The 16,251-nt window shown below is 38.0% G+C and overlaps 1 protein-coding gene across 1 annotated transcript in view; it reads left to right on the forward strand.

Annotated features, from left to right (window-relative positions):
* Nucleotides 1-16,223, forward strand: part of DOK6 (docking protein 6) — a 170,079-nt gene extending 153,856 nt beyond the window's left edge. The window contains exon 8 of the mRNA XM_017729439.1: nt 4,690-16,223. Within this exon, the coding sequence (XP_017584928.1) occupies nt 4,690-4,829 (140 nt within the window). The 3' untranslated portion in view covers nt 4,830-16,223. The remainder of the gene's footprint in view (nt 1-4,689) is intronic.
* The last annotated feature ends 28 nt before the right edge of the window (nt 16,224-16,251 follow it).

Consider the following 16,251-nt stretch of genomic DNA (forward strand, 5'->3'; position numbering starts at 1 on the left):
TTCCAATTAATATTTCTAAAAAGAAACGATTGCTTTACAATGGAACAAGTGATTCACTTTATTTATTCTTAGCTTGCACTGATTGATTCATAGAAATTTCTTTTGAGCAGGCATGTTTTTCTATAGCATTTATAGAAACATCTATAGCAATTGCAGATCTCTTGCAATCATAAAGTCTCAGAGACTCCCAAATACAGAACACAATACTAATAAAGATATCCAATTGGCTTTAATTTAATGACTTCAATTTTGTGCTCATAATCTCAGAAATGGAAATGTCAGATTTTATTTTTGAAAATACATTTATTATTCTTACCTAGAAAAAGAAATGCATTAGAATTACATGCTTTTGCTTGTAAAGTCATCTGTTCAGAGGTTAAGAAATCCCAGATGAAAGCTTGCTGCGCAGCTGCAAACGTCTTTATTTTTACCTAATGGCTATCTCATATGAGGTAATTAAAGGCCTGCAACAGAAGCTGAAACACAGGAGTCTCTGGTTCTATTAATTTTTAATCAGTGTACTGCAGAAACAAACTTATTAGATCTTGTTCAGGAAAAGCTTAGTCACAGGGTTTCAATAGTGCTCCTGCATCAGAGCTGTGAGCAGTCTGGTGGCGATGGCATTTGGTGGCACATTGCTCCCAGGTCATCATTCGCCAAACAAACCATCTGCCAGGGAAATCAGCCTGAGAAAAAACCTGCCATCTCTTCCCCTTGGCTCTTGTTCCTGCTCCTCAGCTTTGCCAGTACAGAGATTTGCAGGGCTCATGCAAACTGGATGACCAAAGTGCTTCAGTCTGAAAAGCAGCTTTTCAGTCTCAGTGGCGCGACTGAGGGACAGTGAACAGCAGTGTGGGTGCAGAGCAGAAAGGGAACATTTTCAGCTGATTTTCCACAGAAAGTGTAATGTCGAGCCTTACGCACAGGCAGAGGGGAATTTTAATACAGGATTTGTACATCAGAGATGAGTGCTCTAACCAAAGAACATCAGATGAGAATCCCTTGAATTCTTGTATTGGAAAAGAAAAGAGTGACCTTTATTTCGTTTAGAAAAGAAAAAGGCTTGGCACCTGCCTTCTGGTTAAGAATTTGCATTCCAAATCTGAAACAGAAACATCTCCCAATAAGCAGCAGTAAGGGAGCTTTTAGAGCTTATCCCTGGATCTCTTCTCCTCCTTTTTTTCTCTTTTCATTTAGCTGAGTACTGCAAGTTTTCTCTCAGAAGTTGTGATCGATCTGCTTATATGTACATCAGTCACTGCTGTTACTAGGAAACCATTGGGTTTTTCCTCTAAAGAATTGTTATAAATAAGCACCATGCCATGAAATAAGATCCTTGTGTATACTGCCTCTGCTTCCAACATAATTAAGATCAGGAAAAATCTAATTTAACGTCATTTGCTGGGTTACATTAAGTTTTCTTGATGGATCATTCATACCTAATTGCTTTGGACTGCAGCTTCATTGCATTCTATAATCCTGAGAGTAAATTTGAATAAAGGATGAAGCAGACTGAATAATACTTATGTTTCCAAGGTCCTGTCCTAGAGCAGAAAAAAAAGCAACTTTTCCTCTGTAAGCCATGGGAAAAAAACTCCCCCAGCTCTATTGGTGTCTTCAGGTCATGAAATCTGTGTGAATCAAATTCATCTTATGCTGACTTCAGAAGAGTTGTAGGGAAGAGTTAGTTTCGTGTTCTTAAAAGCAGCTGTGTTACCAAAGAGCTGCAAAATCCACTAAAAGCATTCTTCTTCTTGTTCTTCTTCTTCTTCTGCTTCTGCAGCTTCTTCTGCTGCTTCTGCTTCTGCTTCTTCTGCTTCTACTTCTGCTTCTGCTTCTCTCTTAACCTCTTAAAGCCCGTATATGACTGAAGCAGGAATTTAGAAAGCTGTGGAACTTTTATCCTTTACTGCAAAAACTTTACCTGCATCTTTAGTTTCAAAATCCTTACTGCTGGCAGAAAGTGTAACTTTGGAGACACTGCAGCACCTAGGGCTCCATAAGGCTGATCAGCTGTATGAATATTAAAATAATATTTAGGAATGCAACTAAAAGAATCTATTATAATTTATAATTTCTGGTATCTGATATGCAGAATTTTAACAAAAAGCTGAAAAAATGCCCTAAATTTTGGAAATTTACTGCTTAGAAGTCTTCAGCCAACTTGGAACCGTTGGACTATTTTATTATTTTGCCACCATCATGTTTTTATTCATTTATTGAAGTATATTAACATAGTTAAGTGCTTTTTTAAAAACCTAAGTTGAAAGTAAACATATTGCCTAGATCCATTCTTTCCAAACACAAATTTTCTATTACCCACAGCTTTCGCATTTCTTCTCTCTCACTCCATATCCTAGCAGTTAGGAGAGGAGAAGTCACTTCTCCTCCTTAACCCCTTTACTTACAGAATGGCAAAAATCAGCCCTGTTGTGACATTTAGCATCTACAAATTTTCTTTTAAAGAACAGCAAGGGATGTGCTGGCTTTTGAGGCATATATAGATGAAATGAAAGACCTGAATTTAATTCCCTTTTTAACCCTAATAGGTTCAAATTAATCTTCCACATTATAAGAGACTGCCTGAATTCCTTAGCTAGAAATTAGTGGGTAGAAATTAGTGTATTAGGGGCTAGAATTAGTGTGTTAGGGGCACTCTTCACCACTGTATTAAAGCTGCTCTATTCTACAAAAGTGGACTTAAAATTAATTATACAGGATACAGCACATTACACAAATAGGCCTGAGTTTAGGGAACTCCTTGGTTGGTAAGTCTCTTTACTCCTGCTCGTTGTCACAGGGATTGTTTTATACTCTTAGGATAAAATACATGAAGAGAATGAAGGAAAATTATACCTTGACATACTTTATTTATCTTTATTAGCAGGAAGGAGACAAATTTTACATAGGAAATCATGTGCCTGGTTTAGCAGTTCCTTATGGCATTTAAAATACATATGAATCTAGCTTCTGGGTAAAAGGAAAGCAAGATCTGACATCCTGAGAAGCGAAAGTGGCGGATTTGGAACACAAAATTAAAATCTAGAATCATTCATCTTCTCATGTTTAGGTGTGCATTAGATTAAGAAATAAAGTGACAGTAATTGTGATGTAATCCCAAATAAAAGTAAAAAATTAATAAAGGCCTTATTTAATATCATGGTTCAAAGTTGGACAAAGCAATAAAACTTTTAAGACTCTTCACAAACATTATCAGCTACTTTGTATCTCAGAGCTCACAGCCACCATACACTTTAATTCAGTTTGATGCAAAAGCCTCTTGAAGCAGAAAAACATTTAAACCTTTCATCTCAGTCAAGTTTTGGTAGCCAATGTCAATTTAACCCAATGAATGGATAGTAAAAATACACATTAAAAAATCATCCTGCTTGCTTGTGCTGTGAAAGGGATTTTATGACCATTAACATGCCACTGGGAGTTCAGATGCTGGTTTCATGGTCTTCAGTGTCACTAAGACATACCTTTTATTCTGTTTTTCATTTAGTTGGTTTTTTTCTTCTCTTGGTCCCACCATTGCTCTGATAGTCTCATGTTCAGGGGAAATCATGGTGAATCATTTTTTCATGAGGAAGTCAGTAATATGTTATGAGCAAAATTTTCCAAATGCAAGTTAGGAAAAGTTTTCCCAAATCTGGTGAACATCATCCTTGGTTCCAGCACTACTGGGCCAGTCTAGAAAGCTGCTAACTCTTTTGAAACATTTCAGCATGAGCTGAATTATTTAGTATTTGAGTCTATGCCATTGCAGCTATTCTTTAATATATCCATGGTTGACATAAAAAATATGATTTTGCATTCCTACAGATAAAAAGTGTACTAAGACATTTTTAAAAGCATTATGTAAAACCATTTTGAATCCAACCTTCACTATACATTTCCAAAAAAATAAGAGAATATACATTGCATGAAGTTATGCACTTTGGAAGTTTATTTTTTGTTACTAATTAAATCTCAATTTCAAAAGGAAATATGAGGCAGGAAAATTATCAGATTATAGAATTAGGTCATCAGGGTTACCTGGGTTTCATCACTGGCTTTTCACACATGGTTTCCCATCTTGCTGATGAAAGCAATGGTTATATGAGATTCACAAGCCCATCTGAAAAAGCAGCTGGCACATCCTCTTTCCAACCAGTATTCTGCCATGTGCACCATATCCCACCTCCAGTTCATTCTGGAATGACAATGATGCTGTGTTTACCTGACAAACTGGTATCCTGTTCAAAGGACAGTAAGTAAATGAAGTGGGATTTATGGGACTAATCCCTTTGACACCCCTGGAATTACTTTCACCACATGAGCAGTGCTTCAGGTAAAAAAGATGTGCACTAGTTATTTGTCAGTCCTAACTAACATAACTAAGACTTATAAAGTAGAACATATACAGAAATGTCACTCTGAAATTTTGAAAAAAATTCTGACCCTAAATTGTGCCTGAGTTGAGTCTGGGACCTGTTTGCCTTTGCTGGGAATCTGTCACAAACTTGTGCCCTCAGCCACAGGAAATACTCTCTTCTGCAGCCCCAGAAGGTCCCAATGAAGCCAGTCTGCTCTCCAGGCACCCTGGCACCGTGGGGCAGTACAAAGTTAATCCACTGGAGTCCGTGTCCGTGGTGAAAGACTTCAAAGCCCAGTTACATCTGTTGTGTTCACGTCTCCCCCCTCCAGGTCACAACCTCGGCTCAGCGAAGGTGTCCCGGGCGCAGACATTTCCCAGCTACCCGTCAGAGCAGGGTGAGGAGCACCAGCAGTCCCTGTCGCTGGCCAGCAGCTACGCCTTCAGCTATGGCTCGGGGCTGGTGCAATGACAGCCGGGGCTGCCGGCCGAGATGGACAGTTGAGCCTGGAGCCTCCCGCCAGGACCGGGGAGCCACTGGCCCCCTCTGCACCCACCATTTGCCGTGAAAACTGATGCCTACCAGCTCCAGCCGGGTTCCGCCAATGTGGAAACCTGGAGAGGCGGCTTCCCTGAAGCAGAGGCTAAGTCTTTATTTATTTATTTTGCTGTTCCTTTTGTACTGTGTTGGTTGGTGTGAAGGTTTCTGCATGACCGGAGAAGGTTCCTTCTGGGGCTCCATGCAATGGCACATTTGACATTGGGGCCTTCCTTCCCACCCCCACCAGCAGGCCAGCCTGTCTTCACCCACAAACTTTGTAGGTCCTTGCCACAGCCTACAATTCCCGCTGGAGTCACTGAAATGTCTCCAACTCGAGATGCAGCATCAGTTCTGCGGGGGTCACCTTCAGATCCAAGCAGGTTCACTCACTGCCCTAGAGGGTGGTTGGGTGTTTTTTGAGCCAGATACCAACATGTACTGGAGTAGCAGGCTGATATGTCTTGTTGGGAATAGGGTTTGATGCATTAAGGTAAGGTTATGGCCTGGTCTGGCTCTAATTTTAAATTCCTGGGGCACAAATTCATCCCTTACACGTGCAATTCTCATGACACCCCTAAGACCTGTGAGCATCCCTATCAGCAGCACAGTCTTGTCCTCAGAACTGCTGCAAAGTCTTCTTGTTCACAAATTATTTAGGTAACCATGCCTGCAAGCCTGACTTTAAAAAGCGGGAAAACTGTTCTTCAAACAAATAAAAGTGGGCCACATGCCCAGCTGGCGACCTCCGTGCCACAGCTGGGCCAGACATGGTAGAGCTGAGCTCTGGTCTTGTCTTTCTGGTCAGCGTTACTTTGATTTTCTGTGTTTACTTCTCAGATTTCTGTTTCAGATGCACATTGTATCTTGTATGATCATGTGTCAAGCATCTGTTTGCTTTCAAAAGGAGGATGAGTACCTCTCAATGGAAATCTTCTGTCTTTGGAAGACGTATTTAAAAAACAAACTGTAGTAGGTGTGTTTGTAATCAGTAATGAGGGAATAAGTTGGAAGGCATACCTGTAACTGGGGAATAAATTTTATCTATCCTGAACATTTAGATTTTTGTAACTGTTATCAAATATTTATGTACTCCTCGTGATGCCCTGAAATGTTCAAAATTGTGAGGAGAAAAATCGGCCCTCTTACATGATCTGAGCAGCCTTTGTGTTCTGTTCCTAGTGTGAAACTATTGCCATGATTACCAGAGGGATTGGTTGTTTCTCAGGACAGGTTGAGGAAATGTATCAAGGAGAAGACACATAGACTTTTCCAATGAAACAATTGGTTTTATGTACTATAATTTAACTAAAAAAGTGCTGTTGGGTTGTTTTATATATGCACATTATATATATATGTATTAAAAGGTATGGAAGAAACTTCTGCTTTTGATTAACATTTACTGATACAGTATGGTCAGCTTTTCTCCAACCATTTTCCCAGCTAAGAGACCTTGCAGACTTACAGCTTTCTACACCTCAGTGAACAGCTGCTGAATAAAAAAGCTTCGTGATCCACTTGAATGAAACACTTCTACCCCACCACAATCACCTTTATTTATTTTTCCCCTTTTTCCTGGTCTCATTCACTACCTCTTTTCCTTCTCACAGTGCTGCCATACTCAGGAATAGAATGGCTCCCTACAGAGAGTATTTTGATGAGCTAAAATGCAAACTGCTCTCCCATGCTGTCAGGACAATGTACCTATGGTGCTCCCAGAGCTGTACCCATCATGGAAGCTTCATTCACACTTTCATTTAAGAAAAAGATTCAATTGACATTTTGCTTAGGAAAGATTTCCAGTTTGCAAATGTTAAATGCAAAATGTGATACAGAAGGATAGATATTCTGCTGCTGTAATTCTGTTATTCAGTGCAGCTTTGCCAAATATTTGCCTCTTGGGGAAATGGTCTGTTATTTTTATTCCTTTGCAACTGGGATTCTTTCACTTGCCCTAAAATTATAAATATTTTCTTTGAAACTCCTTAGATTAAGTTTTCAATATGTTCTACAGGTTTCAATGCTGTGTCCAAGTATCTTTTTTCCTCTGTTATTTGAATACTAGTTATTTAATATTTACATATTCTACATAGTTCAAAAGTGGGGAAAAGGCAAAACAGGAGAATATCGTAACTGCTTTAGAGTTCCAGTGTCCATATACTTTAAGAACCTATCTAAATCCTGAACCCAGTGCTTCAACTGTATTTCAATAAAAAGCATAAGGTCTATATAATGTTCTTTTTTCGTTCCCTGGGGAACAGTTGCTGTCTATGGCTTTGTCTTCCTATGCAGTACCTGAATATTGTCAAGTTAATGAAAATGTAGATGCTATTTTCAAACAAAACACACAAAAAAAAGGGAGGGAGGGGGCATTATAGCAGTTTTGGCTATATATATGGCCATATATAGCAGTTTTACTAAATATTTTGTTTTCATTGCATAATGCAACCATCCTCTCAACTCATACATTTATAAAATACCTGTGAGGTCTCATACAGCACACAGAAAATTGAACAAAGCTGCAGCACACAACCAGTCTAAAACAAATCTGACCTGTTGGGAACCTATTTCTTGTAGAGAGGAAACACAAGCACACTGGAAGTTGAAAATGAGGGTGCAACTTCACAATGTACTGTAACACAGTCTAAGAAAACCAGGAACCTGAAGCACAAAGGTATTCAGGAGCCACTGGATGCGGCCATTAGTGCCACTCCAGAAGAGCAGGTGATATCACTGTAACATCAGTGCATTCACATAGCTTCCACAAATGTTCCTCAGAAAAGCTCCATGAGAACCAGGCAGACACTGACAACAGTTTGCCAGAAAATTCTGTTTTCTTGGAATTGCTTTAATTCCTGGCATATGCCTGTTGATAACCTAAGTGATGCCCCACTGAGACTACTTTGTACAGCTCCTAGTGCTTCCACCAGAAGGAAAACTCTCTTTTGGAACACCTGGTAGAGCTGCTTGCCTAGAGACTACAACAGCTTTTAAATAGACCCAGGGACCCCAGGGGACCCTGTTCCAGTCTCGGCCTTCTTCATGTGCAAGGCACACAGATAATACATCCTCTCCTGACCCAAGAGTTGCTCTGTTTTCTGCTAATGAGCTGTGAAGAGATGGAGGGCAACAAAATGTCTTCAGTGGCAACCAGGTGCAGCTGGTATAAATGGAACTTAGCATTAGTACATTATAAAATAGAAGAAATAGAATAAATCTATCGCTTTCATTTCTGGTTCTGAGGATGTGTTATGAATATATAACTGTAACTGTGATTTACATTTTTTTTAAATCACTCTTTGATAACAATATATTCACCCCTATGAACCAATGACACACAGCATTACTAAATATAGCTACTAATATATCTTAACTGTGAATATTATAGATTGAAGCATGCTGGTACTTTTGATTTTGAAGTCACTTGGTGCAGAAAAGGTGAAATCTAAAGACTGCTAATAAATCATCAAATGGTGCTAAGGAACTTGAATAGTCCCATTTTTTAAATGGCTGCATGTCATTATTTATAGTTTAAATTGTGTGTGAGTATACTCGTCTGAAACAATTTCATCTGCCTGTGTAAAAGAAAAAGAAAGGAGAATCTTGTAGCAGGGAGTTTGTTGTTTTACTGAGGAAATATTTAGGCGTTACTTTTTGTGGCAGGCATGTATCAAGTTCTGTGGTCACATGTATCAAGTTCTGTGTCCTTGGAAGGTTTTTCTGGGTTTGTTTTCTTCATTTTTTTGTTCCACAAAAGCTACAAGTAGAGCTTGAAAATGTATTGACAAACCAAAGAAGTTTGTTGAGACCTTGACAATAGCTGCTCTCTTGTTTTGTCAGAAGTCTACCTTGACATTTTGGGAAAATACTTCATTCCACAACACATGTATAGAAATCCTGTTGGGATGCAGAAAACTATAATCAAGTTTTGTTCTAAGTTAATAAGGCTTTGCTGGAAGAGGGGTTGAAATTGAGTATCTGAGGGCAAAAGTGTTTTAAAGTGCTGTCTATAGCAATAATTCAAGTACAAAATACAGCCTTCAGGCACCCATTTATTTAGAAGTTGTTAAGTGCGGGCAATCTGTGAAGACCCTTACCTGCTTACGGCAAAGAGAAAAAAAGGTCAATCATTAATCATATCTATGTATTGCATTTATCAGAAAAGGAAGTAACTTCAGGCTTATTCAGCTTTCCAGTCTAACAGACAATGCTATGAGGAGTAGGGGTTTTTTGAGATATTTGATCTCTAGGAACTGACAAAGACCATCAGCCTGTAGCATATAAACCTCTACTCAGACTTAGCTCACCAGTGACATGTGCTAGTTTTCATCTGGTAGCCTAGAAACTACAGGGTGGTTTCTTAGAAAATATAATTGTCTTGAATGGCTGTGCATTTTAGCATGAAATACAGAATTATTTACAAAATACTAAAAAGGAAGGAGTCATGAGTTCCAATTAATCTCTACTTTAGTGTTTAATATCAGTGTATTTTGGCTCCTTTTTATACCTGCTGCAAAGGAATAAGTGTGGCTTTTATCCACACACAGAATAGAGCGAACAGTGGAAAAAGTGTGAAAATCTGCTCTTTGATTACAAGAATATATCCAACAGCACTGGAAAATTTCATTTTTCCATACATCATCCAAATTCTTGTGACTCCAAACACACATATTACACAACAGGATGTATTAGAATTTTACATTTTTCACCACAGACAACTGGTCAGAATGCCTGCCTGTGTTTTGTAAGTAGGAGATAATGACTGTGCAACGCCACTGTGGTGACAAAACTTTAAAATCAAAGGGCTGGATATATGAGTTCTGTAGTTATAAACTCTTGCACTACATGAAGGGTGGTGTGTTTGTTCTTGATATTATAAATAAATGCTCTTCACTATTTATTTTAGATAAAAAGGTGAGGTATATTGGAAACAAGGATAGGCTTATGGTGGAATGAAAGAAAGCTCAAAGAATATTGACTCCCTTGTTGTAACAAGAAGTTTGTCTCCCTGTCCAGGTCCTTACCAGACAGTAAAAGGTGATGAGTGAAGGGCCTGTGTGTCCAGCAATTATTTAAATTGCATTATGCTTAGAAACCTAAATATTAGAATCTGCTGGTGAACCGGTGCTATTGAAGAAAATAAAAGTTTCACTTTGCAAAGGTCTTTACATCCATATGCAGCTCGACAGATTTTTACAGACGTGATTAAAACAGATATGAAAGTAACTGAGGTTTAAGTATGATTAAATATAATTACAGCATTTTAAAATGTCCATGTTGTTATGAATATTGCAAGCTGTAATGGAGACAATATTTCCTTTTCAACTGAATGCAAGGTCAAAAAGTAATAGGCTGTCTAATATGAAGAAGTTAAGCTTTTAAAATACCACATTTAAAGTCCCAAAGAATGAATTTCATTGGGGTTTTTTGTTGCTTTGATACAGAAATCCTCGTGAGGTTCAACAGTTTTACCATGTTCTCTTAAAATCCTGGGATTGTCAAGTGCATTAATATATTTTACAGCAGACTTTTTTCCTGTGAGAGTATTTGACATGAATGAAATTAGTTTTTAATTAGGATACACATTGTTTTCAGTCTTTTTTTAAATTGTATGATAGCAAGACAGAGTGGGCATAGAAAATAGCACAAAATTAATTGGCTGTTTTGGCAATTCCATACCAATAACCAAAACAAGGTTTTCAGTTAAACATTTATTCTCATCACTGCTCCTATACTTAGAATAAATTACATAAAATAAAATTATCCTTGTGGATGTTAATTGTCACATTTCCTGAGTTTCCATAGATGATAGGCTGTGACAGGAGATATCCAGAACTGCTTTTGGGTAATTGTTCTGATTTTAGATGGTTACAAGGAAAAACAGAAAATACATGAAAAAAAGTGTCATGACTTCTTACCAATGAATGATACACACTAACCTTTTATTTCTTTTTACATCTTTGAAAAGCATCATTATAGAAAGGTGGAGAAATTTATGAAAAGAAGTGCAAAATGTGGTAAGAAATCAACGAAAATAAAACCAGATTCTGTAATCTTTAAAAAGATGAGGAGAAATTAGCAAACATTTAAGCACACAGCAGTGGGCCATGTTGAGTGCAAAACACATTCTGTAGCATTCAACTTCTTCTTCTCCTTCTTTATCAGGAGCTGGAAACAATGTTTTGTGTTCAGTCTAATTCACAGCTCTAAGTTACTCTAAACAAATGGACTGAGGAGTGCTGGGCTCATTTTCCCTAACCCGGCTGCCTAACATGCATTATGCAGTATAGAAAAAACAGTATTTTGCACAATGCAGCACCATTTTTATCACACAACTTTTTGGAACTTACTGCAGCCAGACATTGTCAAAAATATGATTTAGACTATTTCACAGCTCATTGAATTCTGGGATGAAAGCAATATCTTCCTTTATGATCCATAAAAGTACATACAGAGGTCCTCAACCTTTATTCTTCTAATTACAAAATGTTCTGACAGAGTTCTGTGGGAAAGTTCCTCCCATTCTACCACTGTTGGGTGAATTATAGACATTTCAAAGAAAATAATAAGTATCTGCTTAAGACAGTTTTATTTCAGAGGAAAGAAAAGGGTATTAGCAGAGATTAATTTGAATACATGTAAATATTTCTAACATATATTCCTCTCTTCAATTACACATGTAGACATCAGCACAAACAGAGAAAGGTATTGAAGAATAAAGAAAGATACTGTGCTTTTGTTTATATCTTAGTATGATAAGCTATTGATCACTTAAATAATTTTATAAAATTTATAGGTTAATGCAACAAATGAATTATTTAGTGTAACAATCTAATTAAACAAGCTGTTAAGAGAGGTGTTAAATACCCTTTAGAACCACTGAGATGCTTTTTTTCTAAAACTACAAAATTCTCTTTTTTAAGTAAGCATAAGGTTAGAAGAAATATGTCAGCCATGGCTAGTAATTCATATTAATTATGTTGGGTAACTATTCAGGCTAACAATGTGGATAGTGTAGAAGTAATCTTTTGAAACTTGTGTTAGATAGCTTTGTACATTTCCTTGGGTATTTCTAGCTCAAACATTATGTTCTAAGTTGTATGTAGGGATATATAACTGCAAGACTACAGCACAGATAGTAAGGTAAATCCACAGCTTTATAAATCAAGCCTAATCAGGGCCAAGAAATAAGTCAGAGCAGTGGCACTAGTCAGTCCTGTGGCATGGTGGTAGCCAGCCCCAGCAGCATCTGAGCTCACACAGCTGGGGCTATCTCAATGTTCCTGAGGCTCCCCTGCTTTACAGGAAGTGTTGGCAAACTCATCACTTGTTTATCCCATGGTTATCCAGATGCTCATCCTCTTCTCATAACGCTCAATGCTTTGTACTGCTAGAAAAGAACAAAAAAACCTTAGGGACAAAAGCAGAACCCTCTTGGTGGAGGAGTATCCTACCAAGCCCTGCAGGCTCTTCTTCATCCTTAAAATATGAGTTGTTTCTGTGCAGGAGGCCAGCTTCACAGGGCAGGGGGGAGGGCATGCTTGCTTGTCTGATGCAGGCTGGGAGAGAACTGGGAAGGGTATCCCATTTCCTAAGTGATTTGGCAGGTATGATGCAGGATGAACCAGCATTTCATGTGACAGGGAAAAGCCCGGTCCAGTTTAGTGTTTGGACGACTGCTGTGGGTCTCGAGCCTCGGGGTGGAACCTTTCGCAGGAGATATCAAAGGAGCAGTGAGCCCACACCCTGAGCCCACACACCCCCTGACACCACACCCCAGGGAGGCACAGCTGTGAAGGTGTCTTGTGCTCTAGCCCAAAACGGTTCCCCAGGAATGTGTGAGTTTTGGGAATGTCTTTTATGTTGCCTTACTTACACCTTAAACAATGCAGTCTGAGAAGGTGGCGGATAGCTTCTACTCCTGGGGTCTGCAGCCTAAAAGAGCATTTTAGCACCTTTCTTGTAGACAGACAGGTTGGTTTTGGAAATAACCCTTAGTGTCAGACTTACAAAGCTGTTTAGAGGATTAACTCCTATTGAGCATCTCAGCTTTGAAGGAAATTGCACTAGGGAGTACTCACTGAGGCAGAGTTTCAGCTACTGTAAATAAATACCATTGATTTGGACTTTCACAGAGCTCCATAACAGAGTAGATTTAAAGGAGCACGATGCACGTAAGATTTAAAAATAGATTTTGAAAATCAGAGTCCTGGTACCCTGATGTCTTTATGATTACAAAAATAATAATCATCGTCCTTAAAAAAATACAGACAAAAAAGCACCCAAACAAACCAAAAAAATCCCACCCCTAGAAATGAATCTGGTAGTGAGATCAATCCTCTGAACAACCCTCTGAATCTGAAATCTTTCCTTTTTCTGAAGTAAGGTTTCTTATTTGGATCTCTCAGGAGTAAACTAACAAATGCAGGTAGCAGCTATACTTCAGCTGTTCTGCTTGCTGCGTTTCCTTGGTCCTCTCCTCCTGTCCCCTAGTCCTGGGATAAGACCTGGAGAGGAGGCAGGTGATTAAGTTGCACAGTATAGTTAGAACAAGCTGTTTCTGACCTTTCTTGAAAACATTTAGGCACCTAACAGAGAAGGTGTCTGGGAATTTAGGTCAGGTGGAGGTCAGAAAGAGGGTTAATTGCTGAACTACCCTGCCAAGTGTGGGGGGGTGGAGGAGTCCAGCTTCTTGCATTCCTTGGTGGGTCCAGCCCTTAAAACAGCCTGTTTCCTCACAGAAACACTGTTTCACCCCAAGACGCACAGCCAAGGGAGAGCAGAAGACTAACAGAAGGAGCAGTATCATGAACATGTTTCAGTCAGAAAAGTTCTTTAAGGTAAAGGAATGTATCTGAAATGAATAAAGAAAATAACAGTTTCTAACTTTCACCTTCTTTCATAGACTGTTTCTTTTTTGTCTTGTTGATCCAAACTCTGGTGACTGCCTTTCCTACATTCAGAAGTCTTTTTCAAAGAGATGTGAGTTTACACCCTCTAAAGACTTAGTTGTACTATTAATCATTGAATATTCCTTTGAACATCGAATTTAAACATTTTCCTTTTCGACCCAATGAAAATAGATTAATTTTATTATTATGGAAAAGGTCTTACTTTTCTTGAATCTCATATATTCATTGTCAAATCACACACATGGTAGTTACCCTAGAATACCCTTCAAGGTATTTAATGCTCAGTTTTAATGACAACACATTTTATTATATTTATTTCCTTTCAGCAAAGTTTCTAAGACCTTAAAAAGCCCACAGAATTATTTTATAGTTTAGATGGTATGCTGAGCTGGTTGCTATCCATGGTTGTGTCATTTTGCTTTGTTGATTCTGTTTTCCTCCCTCTTAACTATTTGAGTGAGTGGTGCAGCATGAAATAGCACAGTAACTGTTCAATAGAAAACTTCCAAGTTACAGTTGATGGCGTTTATTCAAAAGAAATGAAAAAATTTCCAAAAGGAAAGTACAAATCTATGGGAAATATTGAAACTAAGAAGCAATAAACAGCGGTTTGTTTACACTGGAAAGTCTATTTACGTAATCCAAACAGCAAACAAACTCTTATTGGGTCCCAACCTGTTAGACTCATAAAATATTTAAAGAGTTCTAATATTGCATTTCAAATTGAGCTTTTCAAAGTTTCTCTTGTGTGTAGCCTACTAGTTTTTAAACCAATGAGAATATTGATAAGTTTGGGGTTGTTTTCTTTTTGGTTTTAATTTGTATCAGTCACTTGTTCAGCTGCTGTTCACTGATATGACTATGGTACAAAAATGAAGCTGTTGTTTTGGGATTGTTTTTTGAAAAAAAAAAATGTTGTTCTTATTATGCTATGTGTGATGTGATTTTCCCTGTGGATTATCCTGATAGAACTAATATGTTTACGGAATTTGAATTAAAACAGATTAAATACCTGCAAAGGAGTGCACTACAGATTTTGTTTTCTCTTCAAATCTCAAAAATAAGGAGTTGTTTCAAAAAGACAACTGAAAGTACCAAGAGAGAAAAGAAATAAGGGCAGTACCACAAATAATCAAAACAATCTGGTATTCCAGATATTTAACCTCAACCTCTCCCCTTTTTTTACCCTCAGTAAAGCAGGGATGTATTTTGACTGTCTCTAAAAGCAGTAAAACCATATTCTCAGCTTATGGATGTTTGTGTATCAGGATTCCAACTGAGAACTTTAGTGTAATCAAATCCATTACATAATCATTTTGGCATTTTACTATCAGGGGGATCATAAGAAATGACCCAATGCTACAAGGTTTCATTTGTAAGGCTGTGCACAACGTAGAATTATCTGCTATGACATTTGATAACTCAGGAAATAAACCAACTTGTTAGTAGTACAGTTCTGTGTATCCTCATCAATTTCACATTCAAGCATTTGTATATCTGAAAACTTTCAGCAAGTGAAATTAAAAGAAAAAGCAAACATCCATTGCAACGTGTCCTTGTTCAGGAGTACAGAAAACCAAAACAAGATGTTTTTAATGGTATGTGACATTGTAAACAATTTAAGTCTTGAGCATAATTTGAAAGGACACTTTAGTTTAGGATTTTAGATTTTTAGCTGAAGTGTAGGATAACCACATGATGCTACTGTTGCTCAAATAGTGAAGAGAAGCCTTGTGTCCATGTTATTCTCAGAAGAACCTAGGCTCCTATTTTCCTGTGCACGTAAAGGAAGCTTTCCACTGGAGAAGGCTGTGCAAAATGTGCTTTTCACTGTCAGGCTGTGATGCTCTTCCTAGCCAGCCAAGCAGAACTGGTACCTGATTTGTAGACAGACCCATGATGCCTTCGCCACTAACCCCTTTCAAAAAAAACAAACCAAACAAAAATCCCAAACACCATATCCAGCAACATTTTTACATATGCTTCAAGAGAGAAGTGGAATCAGGCATAGGTGGGCCAGGCACACAGTTTGCAGTATGCAGATATAGATGATTATCAGCTGTCATGGTAACACCTTCATTTACTGGGATTCTGTCCTCAGTAATTCAGCAGATTTGTAAAAGGCCAAAAGATGCATAGATCCTAATTCTCAGGTCTGCCTTCTAGTTCTCCTAGTTTAAGGATTTATTTTTTTTTGTCTGTTTGTTCAATTTCTGTGTGATTTCTTCTGTAGGTTTCAGCAGAATATATACATATGCACACATACAACTACATATGTATGTGTATTGTTTTGTAAATGTTCTCAGTCATGCTTTCTTCTGCTTTGCATCATTTACTCATATACCTTCCATGTTTCTCATTTATTTTTTGCGCAAATAAACCTTATAATAAATTATTAAATATAACCTGACAGTGACAGAGTCTTCATGTTTTGTTTTCTTCTG

Source organism: Corvus brachyrhynchos, unplaced genomic scaffold (genome assembly GCF_000691975.1).
Source record: "Corvus brachyrhynchos isolate BGI_N302 unplaced genomic scaffold, ASM69197v1 scaffold331, whole genome shotgun sequence".
In the NCBI taxonomy this organism is placed as follows: Eukaryota; Metazoa; Chordata; class Aves; order Passeriformes; family Corvidae; genus Corvus; species Corvus brachyrhynchos.